Genomic DNA, 25,809 nt, shown 5'->3' on the forward strand with positions numbered 1-25,809 from the left:
GCCTCAAAAGTGAGTCCTGTGGAAGTTACACACACACACACGTCCTGAAGTTATATGTATGAAAGTTCCCTGAGGACTTTAGGGAAAAGGAGTAATATATCCATAAATGGGAGATGTTCACCTTGTTAAGATATTTCAGTTTCTTCCCTCTTTAGCTGTGTAGAAGTTATTTTTATGAGTAAAGGGGTCAAAGCAAGGAGCTGATGTTTTCACAGAGCTGGCTCAGGGCTCTGCTCTTACTGCAGGTGTTTAAGACTGTCATGCCTTCAGGGTGGATGCCTGAGCCTCCTCTACCCCCATAAGGAAGGTAAGGCCCTCTAGTTCCTACAGAGCCTGACATTCATGTCTGGGAATCAGAACAAATCTCTAAGTTTTAGCATAAAATCCTCAATTGTGAGAGAAGCAGCCTCGATGTATTAGTAATAACAGCTACTGTCGTAGGTCAGACCCTCTGTTAGAAGCTCTCTGTGGTGTGCTGAGGCCAGCTGGCACTGTCTCCTGAAACCCCATTAGTAGCATGTCTTCTCTTTTCACGTTCACTATGTCTGTGTGGTAACTCAAAGTGGTCATACAAAAAAAGGGCAAATGCAACAAATCAGGATTCCCTCCCTCCTATGAAGAGCCAGTCGTTAAACATTTATAACACGTGACTGGCAGCTTCGTATATTGCCTTACTTAATCCTCATAACAGTCTCACAATTGTATCATTATCCTCATTTTAGAAATTAATAAAAAAGGAGAAGAATCAAAGAGGTTAAAAGATACATACTGCATTGCTTACTTGAATGTAGTTCTGCCTGTTCTAAAACCTATGCACTACAGTTTAGGAGGCAACTGACAGTGAGTTATTTTTTCCTTAGAAGTTCTTCCATTTGTCATTTGTCACATCAACAAAACTGCAATGTCATCTGTTCTAGGAAAAGGATGTAGTCCATTGACAAAAGTGCCTTCACTCAGCTGAAAATCTCTGGCTGCACTGAGGAAATTCTTTTCTGGGTTTCTCCCACTTCTTGCTGCAGGTGGTTCATTGGAGATTGGTCGGAGTGTAGCAAGACTTGTGACGGTGGATTGCGTACAAGAGCAGTGTTCTGCATCAGAAAGATGGGACCTTCTGAGGAGAAGACACTGGACTACAGTGCTTGCTTAACACACCGGCCTGCTGAAATAGAGTCCTGCAACAGCCTGCCATGTCCGCCTCAGTGGGTGGCTTTGGACTGGTCAGAGGTAAGGACATCGGAAGCTGTATGTTTTGAGATGTCTTAACTATTAACACCAAAGCATTTCATATTAAGGACACCTGAGCATGTGAGCATCTTAGAACTCAATCAGTAAGGGGTATAAAACAGTGAATTTGGCCATGTTATATTTTATTGCTGCTTATCAGGAAGTAAGTTTTTTGGGGTCAGGGAAATCAATGAGAAACTAGTCTGATTCAAAATAAGCCTCAAGTGAATTTGAAAGAATATTATAGTGAGTACTCCTCTAAGTGGTTTTTCTTCTTTACTATCCTTGAACAGCCTCATAGGCTCAGAATTAGTGACATATCTTTTTTCCCAAGTAATCTTCTAGCCTAACTACATAGCTCAGATATGAATCTTTGTCAATTTATTATCACTTATTATACAAAGAGAAGAAACCTGGAGCTGACGTGTTACACACCAAAAAGTCAAATTTAGATTCTATCAGTACCTCCATGTAAATGGTCATTGGGGAAGACCTGACTAAAATAATGTTTTTCTGGCAGACATGTATAGGAAAGAGCCTAATATAAGCTAGAGGTCTCAAAAACAAAACAACAACAACAACAAAAAAACAGTCTCATGAAAAATGAGGTAAGAGGTAGAGTTCATTCTTAACTCCTTATTCTGCAGGAGACATATACATATACATAAACACTCTACACCATTCTCCACATTCCCAAAGGAAAGCTGAGGCCTTCTGTAGTGTCGGTTAATGGCAAGAAGGATGAGTACCTGGTTACAGGGCTAATGGTCATTCTTCTGGTTGGCAAAACAAGATGCATTTCCTCCTAGAAACATTGTGGTACTTGCTTTAGATGTTTTCTATAGACCTCATAAATTTCTCAAAAAATAAACAACAAATTTGCTATTTAGAAACCTCTGGATGTAACTTTCCCCCTGTGACTCTTACTGCTTGAGTGGCCTTAGTTTGCTAGAGGTATGGGGCTCACAGAAGGATGTGGGAATGGAGATTTTGACCAGTTGTGATTATCCATGTACAATCTTTGGCAGGCATTGGGAGTGTTCTCCCAAATTCCCTGGCCATAGTCCAGCTCCAGTAATTACATTCTGCCCACCTAAATTTTAGTTGTGTTTCAAGCAGATGTAGAGATATTCTTGGTATTATTCACTCAGTGGTTATGAAAAATAGTATGAACTCGTCTGTTCCCTAACAGTGGCTGGATTAACTCCTAAATTCATTGGAAAAGTAACATCCTTTGATAAAGAATAGATGTTCTGCAGAGTTGTACACATTAGTACTTCAATTCAGTATCCAAGACCGATATAGAAGTCCATCAATAGTCTTTGATTAATGATGACAAATTTGTTCTTGGAGAATAGAATCATAATTGGGAGGCCTGATGATTGCCACAGTTTTAGGGTTTCATGTCAAGTCAGCAAGTATTATTGAGTTTTATTAAACACACTAGTTTAGTCACTATGGAGAATACAAAAGAATTTATAAGATTGGGAAAAGAAGAAATATCCATTTAACAACTGGAGAATAATATAAGAGAGTATTTAATAAAATGATGGATTGTATGGTATAATGTGTAAGTGATATAGAAATTCAGAGCTGAGGAGGTCAGAATGGCCTGAAGTAGGATTGGAAGGTTTTTCAGTTCTTGGGAATTGAGCTGAATGTTGAGGGAATATAGGATTTGAAGTAGGAAAGAGAACTGGGAAACTAGAGAAGGTATTTCTGAGAAGAGAAACAACAGAAACACAAAGATCATGTAGGGTTGGAGAAAAGGGTTGGTTTTAAAGAATAAATGGATGATAGGATTGTCTAAAGTAGTGCTAGGTAATAAGAAGGCTTGAATACAAAGTTCTATACCACATCATTTTTCTACAGAAAGTAGAAAAAGTTGACAAGCTTATATGCAGAAACTAGAAAAGAATTTGTACCAACCACTAAAACACCAAAGCCTTCTCATGTAATTGTATTTTTAATTACATTGAGAAATAGCTTAGTATGTTACTGTACATTTCCACTCCAAATAGCATTTTAAAGTTTTCTTCCTAATTCAACCTCATATTGGTTGTAGTTACCCTCTTTTAGAAGTTTGATTCTTATCTATCCAGTCTTAGAGGCTCTTAGGCACTCTTAGGAGCTGCCTGAAGAAGTATGTGTAAACTAAAGGGGCTTTGAGTCACATTGCTGCTGTCTTCTTTAAGATAGCTGAGTCAAAGTTTAGGGGAAAGAAGTTGTGCTGAAGGCATCAAGGGTATGTGTTGGGACAGTCACCTTGAATAAAGGATCGGTAGCCTCTGATGTCTCTCCACAGACAATGCAGGAAAATGATCCTAGGGTAAGCACTGGTCAAGAAATGCTGCCATTACCATCTCAAAGATTCTAGTTGGACACCATCGGTACCATCATCTTCATCCTTTATTCAGGAGGAAAGATGATTTTTGCCCCATTCAGTCCTGTTTATTTTCCACAAGAGGGGTGCACTCTCTCCTTTCCATTTCCTTACGTTACCAGGAAACCCACCTCTTCCCTAGATGGGTTAAAAATAAGTGAAAGTACAGAGCATTAAGTGGAAAACAAAGTGAGAACAAGGAGCCTGTTCTTCCCAGAGGAAGGGAACACCTCCCACTAATGAAAAAAGGAGGCCCCGGCCGACAGAAGGGCAGACAATGTTCAATCTCTTTCCGTTAACTTTTGCAAATATTTCACACCATATTTCTTTTGACACGCCCATGAAAACTTCCCTCCTTTTTCTGCCCTCTCCCATGTCCAACTATCATCTGTCTGAGCTCTCTAATCACAAGGGTGAGGTTCGACTGGTGGAAACATGTTGCAGGAAGAGGAATGTACCCTTTGACCTTTCTCTTTTCATTGCCGGCCATTCTAATATAAAATTTCCATTGTTGCAAGGCCAGGAACCATTTTTCGTTTTTCTCCATCAGTGAAACCCACCCGGTGCTTATGGCAAAAGAAAAAAAAAAAAAAAGCCAAATTACCTCAGTAGAAAATGGCTCTTCAGAAGCCTTTTGTGAAACTAATGAAGCCACAGCTTTCCCATTCCTTATCATCTAGCCTCACTCTTGGGATCACCCATGCTATGTTGAACTTAAATAGTTTTCTGTTTTTCTCTCTATTGGCATCTAACTTAAAAGCATACTGTGGATGTGCTCCAGCAATCCCAAACCTTTCGTTTGATGTATCAGGATAGTTTCTTTAGACTCACAGAGCACCCATTGAAAATGTTCTGTTTTGCCGAAACCGGTTTGGCTCAGTGGATAGAGCGTCGGCCTGCGGACTGAAAGGTCCCAGGTTCGATTCTGGTCAAGGGCATGTACCTTGGTTGCGGGCACATCCCCAGTAGGGAGTGTGCAGGAGGCAGCTGATTGATGTTTCTCTCCCATCGATGTTTCTAACTCTCTATTCTTCTCCCTTTCTCTCTGTAAAAAATCAATAAAGTATATTAAAAATATATATATATAAAAAAGAAAATGTTCTGTTTCTTGGAGTTACTCTTGGACAAGTGATGACTGGCATCATAATCAGTTGACTTCATAGGAGTTACTTTTGGGTAGCATTTCTTAGGAAGGATGGAGGGCGGGGGAGCGTGGGTGGGGAGATCTACTCAGAAAGGACTGTGCTTTGCTTTGTAGACAACTGTGATAGCACTTTGTTTACTCCCAGGTTCCACTCTGGCCCCATAACTAAGTAAATGAAACCCACCTCTCCAGAGAGAACTCAGTCTAACCCCAAAGCATTAACATCTCTGTCCTTTACATGTGAGAGCCAAATTGTTTTCCCTGGTGTAGTTTCAAATACTTTTTTTTTTCTGAAAAAATTGTTTTTATTTCTTAATCATAGAACATTAAACAAAAACATAAATGCATTTCTCACAAAAAGCACTTCTTATATCCTACTGAGGTGAAAACAAACAAAAAAAAATGGTCTGGTCAGATTTTTAATGTTCAGTTCTCATGATATGGCTTTACTGGCATGGCTCAGTGGGTGTCAGCCTATTAACCAGGAGGTCACAGTTCGATTCCCAGCAGGGCACATGCCCGGGTTGGAGGCTCAATTTCTGGTGTGGGGTGTGCAGGAGGCAACTGATCAATGATTCTCTCTCAGCATTGATGTTTCTATCTCTCTCTCTCCCTTCCTCTCTGAAATCAATTTAAAAAAAAATTAAAAAAAAAGACTGTCATTCAATTTTATGCCCCCTTTCTCCCAGCCTAGTACCTATAGAAGATATGAAAATGTTTTTGGTTTTTTAAGTGAAAGGTCTATAAACAGGTTCAAAATGTTGTAGGTAAGGTTCTCATGTGGCTGAGAGAAAGTACAGATTTTAAGGAAGGGTTCAGACGTGCAGGGGAGAAAGCTTGAGGATTGAGTCAGTCACTGTGTTAAGTAGGTGGCTCAAGAACAGAGCACTCAGATTAACCTGGAGAAGGGGTAACTAATAGCCTTTTGGACCTAGGAAGAAGCACGTTTTTCCTTAGTATGAATGGACCAATTCAACTAAAGAATAGTAAAATTCATTATGTTTAACTGGTGGACAGGGAAAAGTCCAGAGGTTTTCTGTACAATAAACCATCACCTGCGACTATGGGTTCTTAGCTACCCCACTATGAGAATACTCATGTAAATCAACTCCTCACTTCACACAGATAGGTTCTTGTGGTCTACTAGTAACGTAAGAATTTTCTTCAGAAGACTACACCCAGAAAATAGGAAACCAACAATTCCACATTCCAGAAATCAGCAGAATCTTATCACAGCTGAATGTGGCCAAGGATAGGGAGGAATCGAGGAATAAACCTACCCACAATAAAAAAAGAAAATAAGTTAGCCAAGAAAAGCAAACTTTGGGTTTAGCTCTGCAAGACCTTATGGAAAAAGATAAAAGTACTTCTGCTTAAAAACGTAGGGAATTTTCATATCTGAAAGACTTTGCCTAGAATTTAGTGTGTACATGTACTGTATACCCTAACACATATTTACTTTAAGAAACACTTTCTTGGAATTTTCCTCTACCCTTTGATTGTCGTTGTTCATTAATATTTGTTTTCTTTCCAGTGCACTCCCAAGTGTGGTTCAGGATTCAAGCATCGGATTGTTCTGTGCAAGAGCAGTGACCTTTCTAAAACATTGTCAGCTGCACAATGTTCATACACAAGCAAACCCCCTACCCGCATGCGCTGCAGTTTGGGCCGCTGCCCTCCTGCTCGCTGGGTGACAGGAGACTGGGGCCAGGTAAGGCAGTGCACTGTGGACTCCTCTGAGGCAGCACCTTGAGACATAGGTAGCAACATATAGAAATCTAGGTGTAAGATATGAGCGTGGAACAATGCACAAACAGCAGCAGCCACCCATAGACACACTTAGCTATGTTTCTCCTTACCTACATACTTCTCACTTCTACCAACTCCTTGGATCCTGACATTTTAACTTAAAATTAAAAGCAAAATAGTCTAGATGGCCAGAGGTTTGAACAAGCTACCAAAACTTTGAATTCTAATCCCAACTCTCTCAACTAATTTAAGAACAAGTCAGTTAACACCAGTGTCTTAATTTTCCTACTTGCAAAGTAACTCCTTTTAACCTCACAGAAAAGATATGGGGGTTTTGATTGACAGTGTTTGAGATGTCATTAATACTTATTCTTCAATGGATTTTTCTGATGGAGATTATGAATTGGGAAGCAAGTATTAGGGCTTTTGGTATCTATTTTTATATTATACCCATTTCCAGTCTATGCTCCAGTTCTTTTTTTTTTTCTTTCTCACTTTTAAATTGTGTTATCTTGCTGAAGGTAAATCCTTAAATCCTTTAAAAGCAACTTGATATTTTTGCACAGAAGGGAAGTTAAAGTATTGTTGTTTTTTAGTGTACAAAAGAAAATCTATTAGGTTATGTTAAAAAAAATGACACTCCAGAAATTAAATTACTAGACTATCAATGCTCTTTTCCTGTGATTTTATAGTTAACCTTGTAGTGAATCATTTTTTAATATCTGAGACCAAAATAAATCATAATGGCATATAACTACACTGGTACCATTTTGTTTGTGCTCTGGGCCTGTCATTACTTACTAAAAATGGCATTTCAGAGAGATTGTTATCAAAATTCTGGCCAAAATTCAGAATTGCTAGAGTATAGCAGTATCTATAGACCTCTTCTGTCACATTGGAGAGCAGGCAAAGATTTTCGGTCTCCATTAAGGCAAATTAATATACTTGCTTAGCCTTGTGAGGAGATAAAGGAAGTATGATCATAAAGTCATTAACATTTGTATTTGTATAGCAAATAATTAATAATTTGGTTTTCTATAACAGTATTTAGTTTAATTTACAAAGTGCTCAAGTGGAATATACATGAGCATTGTATGCAATTAAGTGTTTCATTGTAGAAGTAAGAGTGTGTCACAATATATAATTGATATTATATTATTAATGAATCAGAATGGGGGGTTGGAGGGATGGATGGATTGAACAAAAAAGAAAAAAAGAAGAGAGAGTGAGCTCATGGACATGGACAACAGTATGGTAATTGCTGGGGGAGGGGGAGTGGGAGATAGAAGAGGGTATGGGGGGATAAATGGTGATAGAAAAAAATAAAATAAAAATAAATATTTGCAAAAACAAACAAACAAAAAGGATCAGTACAAACATGCTCTCATAATTTTTATTTAAACCAGGTAGGACTTTCTTTCCTTATATATTCATCATTGCAATGCACTGTTATATAAAGGCCCATTGCAAGTTTTTGCATGTTAGTGATTTCCTGAAATTTACAGTTATCAATTTGAGATTATTCTTTTAAATGTCCTTGAATCCTTTTCTTCTCATCTATATTTTCAATTCAGTTTCCTAAAATTGAAATTAACCAGTAAAAAAAGCAAAGATGCTCTACTACATTTCTACAGTGCAGTTATTTGTCATTCTGTGTTAAGAAACTTAAAAGTATCTATGAATATCCTTGCAAGTTCTCTATGTGCTTTGAGAGTTTTTGTAAACATAACCAACAGGGCCTTGGTTTGTTTACCTTGTAAATATCCCCATGGCCTGTCTCGGCACCCTTTAGCTCCTCACCCCTTTGATCTCAAATCTCACAGGCTTTCTGGTATTCTGGGTGGCAGGCCCAAAGAATAGATGGAGCCTCCTTCTTCAACCTGGACAGCTGATCAGTCCCAGCTGAAACTAAGCCGCTCAGAGAATAACTTCAATTCTGAGATAACAAAATCCCTGAATAGATAAAAAAGGAGAGGGACACATGCTAATTGGCTAACAGCAGACTGCTTCTCAGGCTTGTGTGGCTAATAGTACCTTAGAAAATTTGTGGTACTTATTTAAACTTCCTTTTTTAAAAATATGTTTTTATTGATTTCAGAGAGGAAGGGAGCAGGAGAGAGAGAGAGAGATAGAAACATCAACCATGAGAGAAAAACCATTGATTGACTGCCTCCTGCATGCCCTCCACTGGGGATCGAGCCCACAACCTGGGCATGTGCCCTGACTGGGAATCAAACCATGACCTCCTGGTTCATGGGTGGATGCTCAACCACTGAGCCATGCTGGCCGGGCAAAGTCTCTTTTTTTTTTTAACTGACCATGTCACCAGGCCTCATAGCAGTCACTGCTGTTACATTGAACTAATGCTTTGGACAGATTCAGAGCACACGAGTAGACCATCAGGTTGTTTGCCCACAAGCCTATAATAAGTAGTGAGCAATAATGATGGCCTGGCCCTGGTTATTCTACTTCATCATGAGCGTTTTCTTATTACACTCCTGTTAGAGTTCACCAGCACTGCTTGGAACTGTGGAATGCTAGTACAAGAAATCTTCATCTCTTATCTTCTGGGAACTATCTTGCTTCCATTTTCTAGGGTAATGACATGACCCTTAAGATTCCAAACCAATTCTATAGTAGAATGACCTAATCATGCACCTCTCCAAGATGAACTACATATGGGCTTTAAATGCAAATGTATGTGATATTTGAATTGACATAGTATCTTTTTTTACCTCCTGAAAATTGTTGAGATCAGCGTTTTGTTTCTCTCTGTCTTTGGGTTTAGTGTTCTGCTCATTGTGGCCTTGGACAGCAAATGCGAATCGTGCAATGTCTCTCCTACACGGGACAGGCATCTAGAGACTGTCCAGAAACTGTGCGGCCTGCATCGATGCAGCAGTGTGAAAGCAAATGTGACGGTACCCCCACTTCCAATGCTGAAGGTGAGTTTCCCAAGAAGAAGAGGCCTGTGGTCTCTACTGCCTCACGCATACTGGTTCCCAGTGTTTGAAGAGCCCCATGAAAACACTGTTTGTATAGAGCCGTGGTCGGCAAACTGCGGCTCGCGAGCCACATGCGGCTCTTTGGCCCCTTGAGTGTGGCTCTACCACAAAATACCATGGCCTGGGCGAGTCTATTTTGAAGAAGTGGCGTTAGAAGAAGTTTAAGTTTAAAAAATTTGGCTCTCAAAAGAAATTTCAGTCGTTGTACTGTTGATACTTGCCTCTGTTGACTAATGAGTTTGCCGACCACTGGTATAGAGCATTTATGAAAGCTAAGCTGTGCCTTTTCCTGACACTTTCCCTAACTGTATGACCTTGTTAAGTCATGTAACCTTTCTGGAGTTAATTTTACTAATGTTAACGTAAAAAACATTCACACTTGTAAAGAATTTTTGTGAGTTTATTTGAGCCAAACTCAGCAATTTCAATGTATTGGGATAATGCTCCAGAGAATGGCAGTTTTTCACCTTGTTCTATACATTACAATCAAAGGTGGAGACCCAAGTGGGTTACATGAAATCCATTGGTGATAGATTAGGGAGGCTGGAGAAAGCAATGGGGGGAGGGGTTGGATACAATGAGGGGGCGGTCCCCTGGGATTGGATACAAAGGAAAATGATAGACACATACTGGATAGTTAACACTCAACAATTGGCATGATAACAATAACAGTGTAGGAATTTGTGGTATCTGTCCTGGTGCCCTGGTGCATTTGGTTGTGCCCTGCGGGGTCTGGAAAAAGGGAAGCTACAAATTACCCTGACTTTTCACAGGTATGTTATCTTAGGTACAAAAAGACAATAGGTAAAGATCGGAAGTTCATCTTTGTCAAGGGAGATACTGGCCTAGGATATGACTAGCCAGTATAAGTGCTTTTTGATTAAAGGTTTTTATTTTCAGACCCTCCTTTGTGACTTTAGGTCTTTGAGTTTGCAAGATTGCCATGCAGGCCTTCCTTAAACTTGTCAGGTTAGCAGGTGGCCTCTTTTTCATCCACACTAATCTATATAACGAGAGATTGGAGTAATAATCTCTAAGGTCACGTCCAACCTAGCATTCTGTGTTCACCTCGTGCTAGAAATATAGACATGATTTCTAATGAACCATGCTTAAGAGTGAAAACTTCTGTTTCTTTTTGGATGTAACTATAGCTCTCTGCCATCATGAAGATGAAAAGTCATGCTTGTTACACTTATAATGAAAGCATATGTTTGAAACTACTTATGTTTCAAATGCTAATTTTCTCGTTGTAGAAAAGTAGAAAAGATAATTACATAGCAGTTTTTATAGGAGGGCAAATTTTAGGCTCTGAAATTTCTCTTTGTTATATATTGGGAAATTTCTTTACTAATAACAGATATCCACCCAAATCCTGAATTTTCTTCTGTCTTTAATTAATTGTACTTGACTTATTCAGTTAGATATTTATTTGAAATTTCCTGAATGCTACTTTGTGCAAGGCACTATAAGCGAAACTGGGGTGTATAGAGACAAATATGGCATAGTGAGGAAGGTCAGAATGCCTTCTCATATGAAAATAGAGGCATGAGCAAATACATACACATGAACATCTGAAGCCATGAATTTAAGTTATGTTGGAATCCCAGTGCTAGGGCTCTGCTTGAAACACAAAGTAAAACAGAAATAACTACTACTCTAAGTATAGTCATTAATATTTTTCAAATGAAAATTATATTCTCATAAACCTGTTAAAAAGAGATATATTCCTTTTGACCAGCTTTATTCAGTTAGAAGGATTTTCTTTAAATCCTATTTTTTAATGGTTCCGTAGGAATTTGATTTTAGAAAGACCAATCACCTTGCATGACAGGATACAGAAACATTGTGTCTTTACAAATGGTCTGGTTTTTATATCAGAATCTCAACACAATATACCTCCTGTATAACTCTTTCAAAGAAATATAGCCTTATTTTTCATTAGTTCAAAGTTACAGTGTTAATTTGCAAAATCTCTGGCTCTAAATAATCTAAATAAAAATATCCTCTATAGGACTGCAGCAAGTAACTTTTTTTTTTGCAAATAACTTTTATCCATTATAAATTATTAGTGATCAATCACATGGATTTGGGAATCTGTTTTTCTATCAGAGTTGGAAGATAAACATTAAGGTGGAAGGGAGGATATAATTATAATATTAAATTAATTTTTGTTGGGTATTATGGTAGGCCCTTCATATTTATTACCCATCTTATATATCTCATACATAAATACGAGAGAGAGAGAGAGAGAGAGAGAGAGAGAGAGAGAGAGAGAATGCATATTACATAATTATGACAACAGCCTTCTGAGAGTAGTATGTATTACTGATGAGGAAACTGAGGCACAGAGAAAGGTAGTGACTTGCCTAAATCACAAGATTCCGAAGTAACAGTCAGGATTTTAACCCAAATTTGGCAGAGTCCAAGGGTATGTCAGTTTCAACTACATTTATATGCTATTTGTAATTCACTCTCTAAAATTGGGTAATTTAATACGAACACAGAGCTTCTGGTTATGAAATAGACATACTTCTGGCATTACCATTAACCTGATTCAACAGATTAAGGCTTAATCGTTGCTGAAAGAACTGGCTTTTAACATGCCCACAATAATATATGTTGAGGTTATCTTTAGCCCTTCATTTTCAGCCATTTAATAATTTCTCCAAAAGTTTATCTATAGTCAATAATTATTACACATAAGCTTTGCAGCTGAAGATGAAATGCTCTTTTTAGATAAGTTGGCAGAATATCATTTGTAACTTCACTTCTTTCTGCTTTAAAGAAATTATCTTAAAGTGGATAGATTTAATGTGATGTTACTCAGATTATGTAGAGAAACATCTCATAGTCATTTAATCTGCCTGGACAAATAACCTTTTATTATATTAATCTGAAATAAGCAGTTAAGACAATATTTTTAGTCTTTTCAGTAAAGGAGGAAACTTTTAGGAAATTATTAATCCTATAATGTATGACTAATCTCAGAATTGTTATTCCCCTAAAGCTGTTGACGCGTTTAAAAGAAGATCACTCTTTTTTACAAAACTAGAACTAAAGTACAAACAATATGTCTTTATAACTTGTTTTGTGATCTCTTTAGATTCCCATTAGCATATATTGAATATATTTAAATACCTGAAACTCTGTTTATTTAACAACAGCTAATTATTGAATGCTTGCTGTGGCCTACTGCTGCCATTCATTATGGAAAATTCAAATACCTTTATAAATTCATAGTCTTATAGAGAATAAACTTTGAAAAAAGGGGTGGTGGTGGAACGTGTTATGTGGAGGTTTATACCGTGCTGAGAGCACTCAAATGAAGGACCGATGACTTTATTTAACCTTTGGATGAGGCAAGCTTCATAGACTAAGTGCTCTGTGAGCCAGACATTTGTGTAGTTGGAAAAACCCAGAGTGTACCCTGGGAAATGTGGGTGAATCAGTTGAGTTTAATCATAAACTATCATTCATAGATATAAAAATGAGCAGATAACATAGCTTCGAGAGAGAAGAGGCTCCTACATGAAAGTAATGGGAGAGTGACCTGCTATAGTTTCTGAGAATTAGATCAGGGAGACAAAAATGCCTCTTACTAAGAGAAGGTTGGGAGGAAAGTCCAGTAGTCTAGGAAGGAGCAGATTCTAGAAGAGGACCCCATTTCCCCAGCAGAATTTGGCCCTTGACTCTTAGAGGCTACTGAGAAACTAGTTTAGCTCTATCTCAAGCAAGACAGGGGAGGCATAAGGGAGATCCTTGGAATCTAAAATACTGTCTTTCCCCTGTGTGGAGTCATTCTTCCATACCATAGATGCCATCTCTTTTGGGTAGAACACTCCCTTTTATATGGCATCAACCTGGGGGAAAGCAATAGCCTCACCCTCTGGACTTCCTCTTATCCCACAGTATGGAGCTCACTCCCTGCTGAGGAGTCAGCTGCCTGGGCCAGGATCTAGAGGGTTGAGTAGGTTCAGGTGGTCTCAGTGACTGAGTGGTGTGGCTTTGGGGTGAGGGACATTCTCCCCATTTCCCTGTGAACCTGTCTGGTGCTTCCCCATCATGGGAGATCCACAAGCCAGAAGGGATTGGCATTAAATATTCAAAGTGATGAAAAGCAAGGACCTACAACCAAGACTACCCAAAAAGGCTATCATTTAAAATTGAAAGAAAAATAGAGTTTCCCAGTTAGTATAAGAGATTCCTCTTTTTTTACAGCTGCATAGTATTCCATAGTATAAATGTCCCAAAGCTTTTTTATCCATTCATCTACTGATGGGCACTTGGGTTGTTCTGCTTTACATATTTTAGGTGTCCTATGATGGGTGCATAAATGTTTACAAGGGTTATATCCTCTTGTTGGATTGCTCCCTTTATCATTATTTAGTGTCTGTCTTTTACTATAGCCTTCATTTAAAAGTATATTTTGTCAGATATAAGTATTGCTATCTCAGCATTTTGCCTTTTCATTTACATGCAACCCAAGTGCCCATCAGTAGATGAATGGATAAAAAGGCTTTGGGACATTTACACTATGGAATACTATGCAGCTATAAAAAAGAGGAATCTCTTATACTTTGGGACAGCATGGATGGACCTGGAATACTATGCTAAGTGAAATAAGCCAAATCGAGAAAAACAAACATCATATGATCTCACTTATTTGTGGAATTTAATGAACAAAATGAATTGACCAACAAAATAAGACCCAAAGCAGGGAGGCATGGAATAGACTGACATACCTTGATGTGGGTTGGGGGGACAAGAAGAGATAAACCAAAGAACTCACATGCTTATGTGCATAGCCCATGGACATAGGCAATAGGGTAGTGAAGACCTGGAGGGAGGAGGGAGAGGTTGAGAGGAAGGAGGAAACAGGAGACGACAATGGGAGATATTTGTAATACTATCAACAATAAAAAATATATTTAAAAAAGAAATACAAAGTTAAACACTGGGATACAAAGACCAAAAGCCAAAATTCTTGTCTTCAAGGAGTCCACAGTCTCATGAAGGAGGCCAGTGTACCAAGTTCCAATTGGAAGGTTGGAGAGATTATCAGTAGACCACAGCTACCCTGAGATTGCATAATAATAATAAAAAAGAATGCATCCATAAATTTTTTTTGATGGACAGAAAAAGAGAGATTGACAATAATACAGTCAGAGTAAGGGATTTTAACACCCACTGACATCAATGGATAGATCGTCCAGAAAGAAAATCAACAAGGAAACAGTGACCTTAATTGACACACTAGATCAGCTGTATTTAATTGATATTTTCAGAGCATTTCACCCCAAAACAGCAGAAAATACATTCTTTTCAAGTGTCTCACAGCCAAGTTGAACACCCACCATCTGGGTTCTAGCATTAACATTTTACTGAACTTGCTTTATCTATCTGTCCATCCCTCAAGGTAAAGGTTTTTAGATAATATGATCCATTTATTCAACCATTAATTAATTTACTTATCAAACATACCTATTGTGTGCCAGGGAAAGATACTATGAGAGGAATATGACAAGGTCCAAGTGGAGTGCAGTTTAGAAAGGGTGGCAACATGCATAGAAATAATCATCACCATATATATGGGGCAGTAGTGTTACCGGGGTGGAAAGAAGCTACCAGGAGTCTACAGAGGACGGGGTAATCAGCAGAGTATCATGGAGAAGGCAAGCTTAAGCCGGGCACTGGAAGTTATGAGACAGTTTGCCGAGAAGACGTTGAGATTCTGGGCATTCCTGGCAGAGGAAGAGTATGCAGGCATGGTGGTGTGGAGGGTGTATAACATGGCTGTCATGGGTTGGCCAATGAGCAGCTGTGGAAATGAAGCCACAAAAAGAGAGGGGGACTTAGTTTTGGAGGGTCCTGCATGCAGAAGAAGGAATTTAGGACACTCTACTACAAGTTCTAGGAAACAAGTGCAGGAAGTTGGGGAATGATACGCTTAGGATGATAAGAGTATCAGGGAGCTGAGAGAGGGCAGCCTTGTGTGGGAGAAGAGTTAGAAAGTTGTTCTAAGATACCAGGGTAGAGATGATGAAGAGACCACAGGGTAGAGATTATCAATAAGGCAGATAGAGTAGGGGTCAAAAGGAGGGTAACAAATTGAAAATAAGAAAAATGAATAGAAAGGAGAATAAAAAGAACCGGATACACAAGTAGACAGAGGTGGTCAGTATGACTCCCAAGTTTCAAATTCACTCATTAATATGGTACTTTTAATCATGATAAGGAATTTAGGCATCTATAAGGAAATTAAGCACCTTAGTATCCCAAAGGTATCATAAAATAATGGAATTTGAGGGGCAGGAGTTGGGGGCTGGGTGAGAAGGGTGAAGGGATTAAGAAAAAAAGAAAGACTCATGGACACAGACAACAGTGTGATGATTGCTAGAGGGAAGAGGGGTGGAGGGAGTTGAAGAGGGTAAAGGGGGGATAAACGGTGATGGAAGGAGAACTAGACTTGGGGTGGTGAACACACAATATAATACAAGATTATGTATTGCAGAATTGTATACCTGAAACCTATATACTTTTATTAACCAGTGTCACCCCAATAAATTCAATTAAAAAAGTAAAAAACAATAAATAAAAAATAAATAATGGAGAGAAATTGAAGAAATGGAGGGAAGTTAAGCAACAAAAGACAGATAGTAAGAGAAAGAAAATCAGAAAGAAAATCAAAATGAAAAGTTAATAGTAGGTAGGAAATAGGAGGAGGAAGAAGGGAGATAAAATCTGCCATGTTCCACATCTGCTTTAGTTTTCTATTTCTGAAAGCCTTCGGCTGAGAGTTAAAGCACTATAGGCTTGATCTTGACAGACTGCCACTGGCGAGGGTAACACGGCGGTGCTGCCGAGAGTGAATTATAGGCATGCTGGGTATCACTGCATTTGAAATACTACTCAGAGTAATTTTTTAAAGTACATCTGGCAGCTGGGACTGGCCTACTCCAGCTCACCTGAAATTCTATCCCAAATGCCATTTTATTCATCTTGATGCAGTTTCAAGTTCCCTTGTAGTTTATATGATGAGTCTTTTCAGCTTCTCAGTAGCACAAGGCACGCTGTCATCTAGTATTTATTGCTGCCAGGTCATGATTTATGGCGCGTTGTGAGCTGGTAACCAACCCAGGAAAGGTGTGGCTAGTGTGCATTGGTTTAGCAGCCCAGCTGTCTATTGGTGGCTTTGGTGGGTCCCAGTCTCCCTCAGGGAAATTGCTCTGAGAAAACCTGGGAAGCTCCAGAAATCTCACAAAATTTCTAGGACAAAACATCTACTGAATTTGGGTTTTAAATGGCATCTGATATATTAAAATCAGTGAAAGGAATGGTGAAAGTGAAGACTTTGATTTCAAGGAGGTGAGGTAGACCTGTTTTTTTCTTTGCCATTTTTAAAGAGCTCATAATCCCCCTTAGCATTCTGGTACACAATCCTGGCTGTCTGGTTTAGAGGGAACTCTGGATTTGTGTTGGGGTCATATCACCTCGAGGTTAAATGTAGGTGGCAACCAGGGAATGAGACTGGGTAAAAAGAAGCTGAGAAAGTGAAGAGAAAGGAGAGGCTCAGTCTGGTAGGATGAAATAGGAGTAAAGTTCTGTAGTTGATATCACCTTGCTTTGAGAATAAAGTTAGTGTACTGTTTTCATTGCAATGAGTAATATCAAATTCCCAAGCACAACTTATATCATCCTTTTCCAATCTGAATATGTAAAATATCCAGGGCTCAAGTACAATTTTATTAGGAAAAGTACACTGAATCCACATCCCCACCCATACCACACATGCACAGGCAATGCCTTTGCTATCTCCCTTCTCACCCAGCTCTGAATCTCCATGGACAGGTGCTTAAGTCATGACTCTCTACTCACTGTGTTCTTTCTCTGAATATAATAAACAACTTACAGGTAGAGAGGACACACATTCTCCAAAGAAAGATGCTGAATGGTCCAACTGGGTCATGGGAGGATATGTGTCTGTGTATCCCAGCTCACTCCAAGGATACAATTTAGGCAGGCTTTGCTATGTTTTATGAATTAAATACAAGAGCGCTGCATTTTGGGAGTTGTCCTTGTACTCCTTGGACAAAGCCAAGCTATCAGAGTCACAGTGAATCTGAATCTAGTGGCATCCTAAATTCATAAGCCTCCGTTCAGTATGAGTATTTTGAAACTATGTCTTTTAGGTCCAGGTTTTGAAAGATTAATGTAAAGCACCTGGGGGAAAAACCCACTGGAATATCAATGATAAGTAGAGTCATGTGTTGCCTGTGAAACAGGTTGTCTAATTTTTATCATTCAACTCTACCAAAACCCAGATTACTATCGAGACCACTCCAGGATACCTGGCAAATTACTTAATAGGAATGGTTCTAGTTCACATTGCAGGGCCTAGTGGCTGGCTTTTATTCCTGGATATATTCCCAAGCCTCCCTAAGAAGAATTTAGGGATATTCCTTTTTTTAAAATATATTCTATTGATTTTTTACAGAGAGGAAGGGAGAGGGAGAGAGAGTTAGAAACATCGATGAGAGAGAAACATCAATTAGCTGCTTCCTGCACACCTCCTACTGGGGATGTGCCCACAACCAAGGTACATGCCCTTGACCGGAATCGAACCTGGGACCCTTCAGTCCTCAGGCTGACACTCTATCCACTGAGCCAAACCAGTTAGGGCTAGGGATACTCCTTAAGTTGTCATTCCCACCAGAAGTCTCTGGCCATGGGTAAAGTGAAACTTTATTTTTGGATTGGGGTGATTATGTTTAAAAAAAAAAAAAAAAGGAGAATCCACTACTTAAAAAGCAGTAGACATATGTGTATCGTATGAAGAAAATAGGATAGTAAAGACCAAATCTTCAAAATATATAAATTTCAGAGAGATTTTATTACAAAAGAGTCTACCTCAACTAAAGGATTCCTTTCAATAGATCTCCTAGTCTAATTAATTATTTTCAGATTATGTATTACTTGGGTATAGAGAGACTTTTACTTTTTAGATATTAGCTAGAAATCAATGCCAACTGAAGATCATTTAGAAATTAAAGCAGAACTTTCCTGTTGTTGTTTTGTGGTCAGTGGGAAAACGTGATTTATTTTGTGCACAACTCTTCCAGAATGGTGTTAGCACCATTGTAAGCTGTGTAGCGGCTCAAGGGTGGGAGTAAAATGACTATTTCATATTTTCAGTGGGCTTTGCGGATGTGACACCCTAGTAAATGGTAAGTTTTATAATTAAGGCCTCTCAGCTACATCAGCAAATGTCAGTGAGTTATTCCAAGTGCTCAACAAATCAATCCTCTCACTGAGCTCGAGAAGTGACAGATGGGCTGAGCACACCCATATCGTTCAAATACTAATATTGTTAAGATTACATTTAGCTTTCTGTAATCACGCGGCCTTACAACTTCTCGGTGTGTCTCAAACCACCTTTCACTCACATAATTTTACCACAGTTAGGGATAAAGGAATAGCTGAAGAAAGGTATTGGGCTATTCGGAATGCCTGTGACCTAGAACCCTCTTTCAAAAACATTTCCCCTTCTCTGCGGTGGCAGAGCAAACCTCCTGTCAGTGTGCCCAAAGGTTGACTTATCATCAGTGGTATCAGCCAAGAACACAGAAGCACTGACAGGCAGAAACCTTTTTTTCGTTTAGATGCTAAGAGTGCTGCCAAAATAGATGATTTCAGAATCCGACAAATGTGAGTTTTGGTCCCCGTTCTTAGACCAACTAGCTGTGTGACCCAGCATGAGTTTCTTAACCTTTTTGAGCTTCAGTTTTTCCATCTGTGCAAAGCTGATGTTCTATATATTTAAAAGGATTAAGGCAGTGCTTGGCACATAGGAAGCATTTGGCAAATTATTTTTAATGTTATTATTACTAGATTAAACTCTTGTGGAGTGAAAAGGCCAAGAAAATAAAAGACCAGTTAATAGTTGAGTTTCGGTGAATAGATTTTCATCAATAGTAGTACATATGTCTCCTTTTTCCCCCCATTGATCTCCCCCCCGGCCTCCTCTACCCCTGGCACTGCCCTCACCGCTCCCCCTGCCAGTGTCTTGCGTCCATTGGTTATGCTTATATGTATGCATACAAGTCCTTCGGTTGATCTCCAAACCGCCCCCCCCCCCGCCAACCCTCCCCTGCCTTCCCGCTGTAGTTTGACAGTCTGTTCGATGCTTCTTTGCCTCTGTATCTATTTTTGTTTTTATATGTTTTTTAAATTGACTTTTAGAGCGAGAGGAAGGGAAAGGGACAGAGAGATAAAAACATCAATGCGAGAGAAACACCCATGGACTGCCTCCTGCACACCCCCTACTGGGGATTAGGCCTGCACCCCATTCAGGTGCCCTGACTGGAAATCGAACCAGCAACCTCTTAGTTCATAGGTCAGCACTCAACTGCTGAGCCACACTGGCCGGGCATTTATTATTTATTATTGAATCAGAATCCAAAGTCTAAATCTAAAAGAAAAAAAATCTGTGAAGTTCCTTGTGCAGCAACTCTTCCAAAAATGGAGTCATGAATCTCCCAATAAAGTTGTATATATTTCCAGGAAGTATTCTTCTTTGTTTGGTCTGCAAACTGACGTGTGCCAGTAGAACAGCATTTTCTCAGTAGCAATCTAAATGTTGCATCCTCATTGAGCGCCACTCACTGTCACCAGGTAGTAAGAGATAATAGCTAACAGTGGTCACAGTAACAGTAATTCAATATTCTACACTTACCGAGGGCTTTCCATGCACTAGGTGATAGCACAGGTTCTTCCTGTTACAGATGGGGGCGGGCACTCTTGTCACCCCTGTTTACAATGGGGAAACTTGGGCACGGAGAGGTTAAGTGGTTTGTTCAGAGCCATAAAGTTAGTAAATGATAAAACTAGGATTAAACCCAGGCAGTCTGGCTTCTAATTTTATTTCCTTGTACTATTAAAACAACCAGTCTTCTTCTATCTGATTATCAACTAAATCATTTTTATATTTTGGCAAGGAAGGCCAATGCTAAAGTGTATTTGGTACTTCGAGCAGCTCACGGAGCCCTATTGCGGAGAGTGAGCGCAGTAGTCTCCAAGGCGGGCTGCCTACGAGGATGGTAACTTGGAACTGACGATGAGGGGAATTGTGGCAGCCTTCCTCACCCCTGTAATAACTGCATTACCTTGACAATATGCTCCTCTTGGTTACACCGGTACAACTTTTTTTCCACAAAAAATATTCTTAGTCTAAACTCCCTTTGGGTACTTTCGGACGGTCATGACAGAGAGGAAAAGGAAAAGAAAAAACCCACTAAAATAACAAGTGACCTCCAAATTAAAACCCATGGGGATCTTTTCACCTCAAATTTAAACGCGATAGACCAAATATTGACTGATTTCTCTATTTTAGTGCTAAGTTTAGAGAAAGTTTTTCTGTCTCTGCTACCTGCTTTCAGCCAAAACTTTTAATTTATTGAGAATCCTATGATGGAAAGTTTTAATTAGAATTTCTAATTGGTATTCTCTCTGTAAATCGAATCTTGAGTACGAGTTCAGTGGTAGCAGAGCTTATATTTCCAGAGGGTTGGGGCTTACAGTTTAAAGTGTTAAGTCTTTCACTGAAAGAACCTTGAAAGTGTGATCAACACAATTGTTACCGGATTTTCAATAACAACAACTGTAAACTTGCCCATTCCTTTGCATTTAATTTTCCAGGCTTATCACGTGGCTCTGTACCATAGACATGATCTCTTAGAACTTTAGAGAATTTCTGAAGCCAGGAAAAAACCGAGCAAACAACAACAACCAGTCACTGTTCTGTTCCGCTAAACCTGACCCAGTGTTCTGCCTGATTCTAATTACCTTCAACAATTTACCCAGGATGCTTTAGTGTAACCACCTGGAAAAATGAGGGTGGAACTTTGATTCTGGGAGGCATATGGAAATTTAATTACTAGGTTTACAAAGTATTTTAAAATCCCCAGATAAAAGTGACCAGAGGACTGGAGAGGAATATCATTATTCGCAGCAGTGGGGTTATGTGTGTGTGTGTGTGTGTGTGTATGGGGTGGCTCTCAGCCCCATCCTCTGCAACCAGCCTCAAGGGGAGATGGAGAAAGAATCATTTATTCACCTTCTGGCTGCAAGAAGTGCAGGCTGCAGCTGTGGCAATTCTAGCACCGAGGAGAAAATACACATAGGAAAAAAGAAGGCCATGTCTCACTTCCAAATTAAAAAAAGACATTTCTACATGTTTCCATAACCCACAGACTGCTGCCATTTGAGGCCAACCCCTCAAAGTTTCCCTCTTTGTCTAGTGTAGTTGCTGAATCTAGGCCACTGTCAGCAGTCTTTTTCATTCACCCGGGCCCAGCCCCACGCCTCACAGATGCAGAGGTTCTCTGGAGACATGTGTACTTTGGTATCAAACAATGCAACTCATGTTTGATTTTGGATAACCTTGCGCTGTGAATAAAATAACCCTTGAGAAAGAAGCAATAAAAGCACTGTAAGAAAAATGACTCATGTTTCGAAGCTGTCTAAAGTGATCACTTATCCAAACAAATGGTAATTCTTTCAAGACATAGTGGGCATGCACCATACTTATAAAAGGCTGGGAGAAAAGCCTTGCAAAATTTTTTTTTTAATTTGTGTTAAAATATATCAAAAGAATGTTTCTGGTAGGCTGTCCCAGACAGGGTATGCTTAAAAATAAAAACAAAAACCACATGCATGCGAAAGCCAAGGTGGATTGGCGCAAAGGGAGGTCCTTGCCCAGCATCCGGGCTCATTGGCTTGTTTATGTCCTTGTTTATGTGCCTCTAATTGTTTTCCATTTTCTGCCCCCATTCGTTAGAGTGCAAAGATGTGAGCAAAGTGGCTTACTGCCCGCTGGTGCACAAGTTCCAGTTCTGCAATCGAGCATACTTCAGACAGATATGTTGTAAGACCTGCCAAGGACAGTGACCCACGGAAAGCCGGAGAGAGAGCCTTGTCATTTCATCCTGGAAATGTGTCCATCACAGAGAGCCACCCGGAGGAAGAGGATTGATGTCCTTGCAGATGCATTACCCTGTGGAAAACGTAACCACTGGTCAGCCCTAGCTGACAGGATTTCAATATTATTTTAACTTCTGTGAAGTAGGATTTATTGATCCAAAGTGCTGGACACAGTTTTAGGAGGGAATGCCAGATTGGAGAGATCCAAACAACACAGGGAGACTTGCTTACTGTGGAACGTTTGTGTTCTTTCGAGTAAATCCAATAGCCTGTTTACCTCCTTGGACCATTAAGATAATTTTTATTATAGACTTAGCAATGACACTGAATCCATTTGTATTTAAAACTGTTTAAAATGTAGCTGGTATGACTTGGTCAACTATGGAAGTAAAAGATTCAGAAATCTTAAATCATAGCTTAAAAAATATTTACTATACTTTATCTCACTACAACAGCACCACCATTTAAATTCTAAACTGGGCTTTAACCTGTAATTTAAGAAGCAATTATAAATCAAGACTAATGAAAGTTTGTATGATTTTTTTTCTTCCTTCTACTTAATTTCCTTAGGAATAATTCCCCTGTTCTGAACACTGCTGTGAGCCATGTATAAAACTACATTAAACCGAACGACAGTGAAGGACTTAGTTGAAAGCAGTGCCTCAGTTACTGCAGCTGTGCAGCTCTATAAATTCAGCGCTAAAAGACTGCGGCCCGCCTGCCATTGTGCAAGTGAAGTTGAGATTCCCATTAACACTTTAAGAGAAAAACATTTCAATGTCACGCAGAAGCCAGACCTGGGGTATGGTAGACACCGAGGTACCAGGTCCTTTGCTGCCATCACACAGGGCTGCCTCAGCTCTTAATACGAGTCACTCCAACTCACGTGTGTTTACAGCCACAGCACGGCTCCTGCCCCACTGGGTGGCTGCACCTACACCACGCTTACTGAGACGATGCCAGGCAAAAAAGATAGACCGGCTCAGTAACAACCAGGCAGACCCTTTTGCTGACAGTTACGATGGGTTCCAGATGTCCCTTCTTTGATATGGCAGAAGGGCATTTATTTATATGGGAGCAAGTGTGTGTGTGTGGGGGGGCGCTTTTGAGTGTGTGGGTGGAGGAGTGTGCTTGCACGTAAACGTGCGATTTCTCTGAGGTTTAAAGTAGGCAAGGGATAACAACCAAAGAAGAAAAACTCATGAAGACTAGAGATCATAAAGCCTAATTCTAATAGTCATTCAACCAAGTATTTTATATATTTTTTTATGGTTGTTCTGAACAGCAACTAAATGTGAAACCCAGTTTCTTGAGCAGGTCAAATTCTAGAATCAAATCCACCTAATTTAAATTGACTTGCTCATACATTCCCTATCCGCAAGTTTCACATCATGCTCATCAAAATATATGACAGTGAAATTTAAAGAAAAAGAGGGTACTTGTTTATATGAATATTTTGTACTTGAACACTTGTAGCTTGCAGCAGGTTCCCTTGAATGTGCTCTGTGTCCTACACGTGTGTCCACCATGCTACACCGACACCTCACACTCCAGCCAAATGGCTCCTCTGTAAAGATGCTACTTGCAGTTGAAGAGTATATCTGACTTACATCCATCACTGTGCTCTGAGGCTCCACGTCAGGTGTATGACCTAGACCATGACTTGATGGGGGTGATTAGGTGCTTTCAGAAAGGAAGAGAGACTCACAGACTCCAAAAACCAACCTAGATGTCAGTTGTGCTGTGGAGAGCCAGCATGGGATGGGGTTCTGCACCCTCAGTCGTGCTCATTTGTCTCTCATCACCTGCGTTCTCAACCCCACAGCTCACGTCCCTGTGCTTTCCAGGGAGAGCTGTTGACAATACTTGAGAGTTGCTGTCAGGGCCCCTGTCCATGGCTGCCCAGGTGCCTTCTTAGCCATTCAGCAAAGGGAGGGCCAGGGGCCCCAGCACTGAATTCCCATGGTGCTTTGCAAAGAGCAGTTAACTTGGTGCTAATCTGGTGAAATAGACAAAAGATGAGTGGTTTCTGTGGCATTTTAGGCACAGGTTTGCCATCAGGATCTGCTTTTCTCCAATATAATTATCAGCTCATATGTTTATTTAAACAGATTTCTTACATTATTGATTAAGGGCTGTTTTTTTTTTTTTTTTACCTCACTTGGAAACGAACATTGCGAGGGCCATCCACCGGGCACCAGGCACCCCTGACTGGCTGTGGAAGAGGAGGCAGCCAGTGCCCTCTGGGGTGTGCACAGCACCAGGGGGCTCCCAGGGCCAGCATCAGGTCACCTTCTCAGAAGGAACCAAGCACAGAATGGAACAGGACTAAACATTTCAGATAGGCCCTGAATTAAAATCCGAGTGAGGAAAAATGTCACATTCCACAGCACATCACAATACCGCTGCTGCTCTGTAGTCAACCGCGTGGCTACATATGCTCTTTTCCTGAATAGTTACAGCAGGATCATCAGTAGAGGCTGAGCCCCCATGGTAGGCCCTCCAAAAATAGTGAGCTCTATAGACTACTTAGGGAACCCCAAGGAAGCTGGTACCCCGGGGCTGAGAGCAGTATCTGCCACTGGCAGAAAAGCCTACCCAAAACTGAAAGGGAAATAGCCCCAACTGATTAAACCCCTTGAGACACATATGACTCCCAGATCAGTTCATTTCATTAGGAATCTTTTATTTGAGTGAATGTCACATAGGTATCCTTAATAATACAGAATGAAATTACCTTTGTATTATTGTGATTAGTTGTTGCTTATAATTTTGTACTCAGTATTAATGTGGTACACTGTTACTTATTTTTTTTTTGCTTTTGTAAATTATATTCTAATTTATTGCCATGTTTCCTAACACTTGTCCTTCATTCATTCTCCTGCTTGTAATGAAAATGAAAAGTCATTGTAACACTTGATGGAGTGAAATTCTACACCAAGCACAGATTTTTTATTAACATAGATAATTTAGTAAAAATAAAAATTCAGCTTGTAAGAATGATTCCGATGGAAGTTGTCTGTTTCTTGAACAGCTGGCATTAAACTTGCAGGGGCTATCCCTTGGAATACCACAACTACATTATCCAAGTTTTCCAGGTAGTATCCAGGATTGAGTTAATTTATTGAATCCCTTGTCACCTTCCCCAGAGATTGCACCTATTTTGTTGTTGTTATTATTGATTTTAGATAGGCAGGGAGAGGGAGATAGAAACATCAATGATGAGAGAGAATCATTGATTGGCTGCCTCCTGCAAGCCCCACACTGAGGATTGAGCCCACAACCCGGGCCTGTGCCCTGACTGGGAATTGAACCGTGACCTCCTG

The 25,809-nt window shown here is 39.8% G+C and overlaps 1 protein-coding gene across 1 annotated transcript in view; it reads left to right on the plus strand.

The window, feature by feature from the left end:
* The window catches only part of ADAMTS6 (ADAM metallopeptidase with thrombospondin type 1 motif 6), a 206,406-nt gene extending 180,979 nt beyond the window's left edge, over window positions 1-25,427 (plus strand). The window contains exons 21-24 of the mRNA XM_008161866.3: window positions 1,020-1,224; window positions 6,286-6,462; window positions 9,289-9,445; window positions 22,341-25,427. Of these exons, the coding sequence (XP_008160088.1) occupies window positions 1,020-1,224; window positions 6,286-6,462; window positions 9,289-9,445; window positions 22,341-22,450 (649 nt within the window). The 3' untranslated portion in view covers window positions 22,451-25,427. The remainder of the gene's footprint in view (window positions 1-1,019; window positions 1,225-6,285; window positions 6,463-9,288; window positions 9,446-22,340) is intronic.
* The last annotated feature ends 382 nt before the right edge of the window (window positions 25,428-25,809 follow it).

This window comes from Eptesicus fuscus, chromosome 4, assembly GCF_027574615.1.
Source record: "Eptesicus fuscus isolate TK198812 chromosome 4, DD_ASM_mEF_20220401, whole genome shotgun sequence".
NCBI lineage: Eukaryota > Metazoa > Chordata > Mammalia > Chiroptera > Vespertilionidae > Eptesicus > Eptesicus fuscus.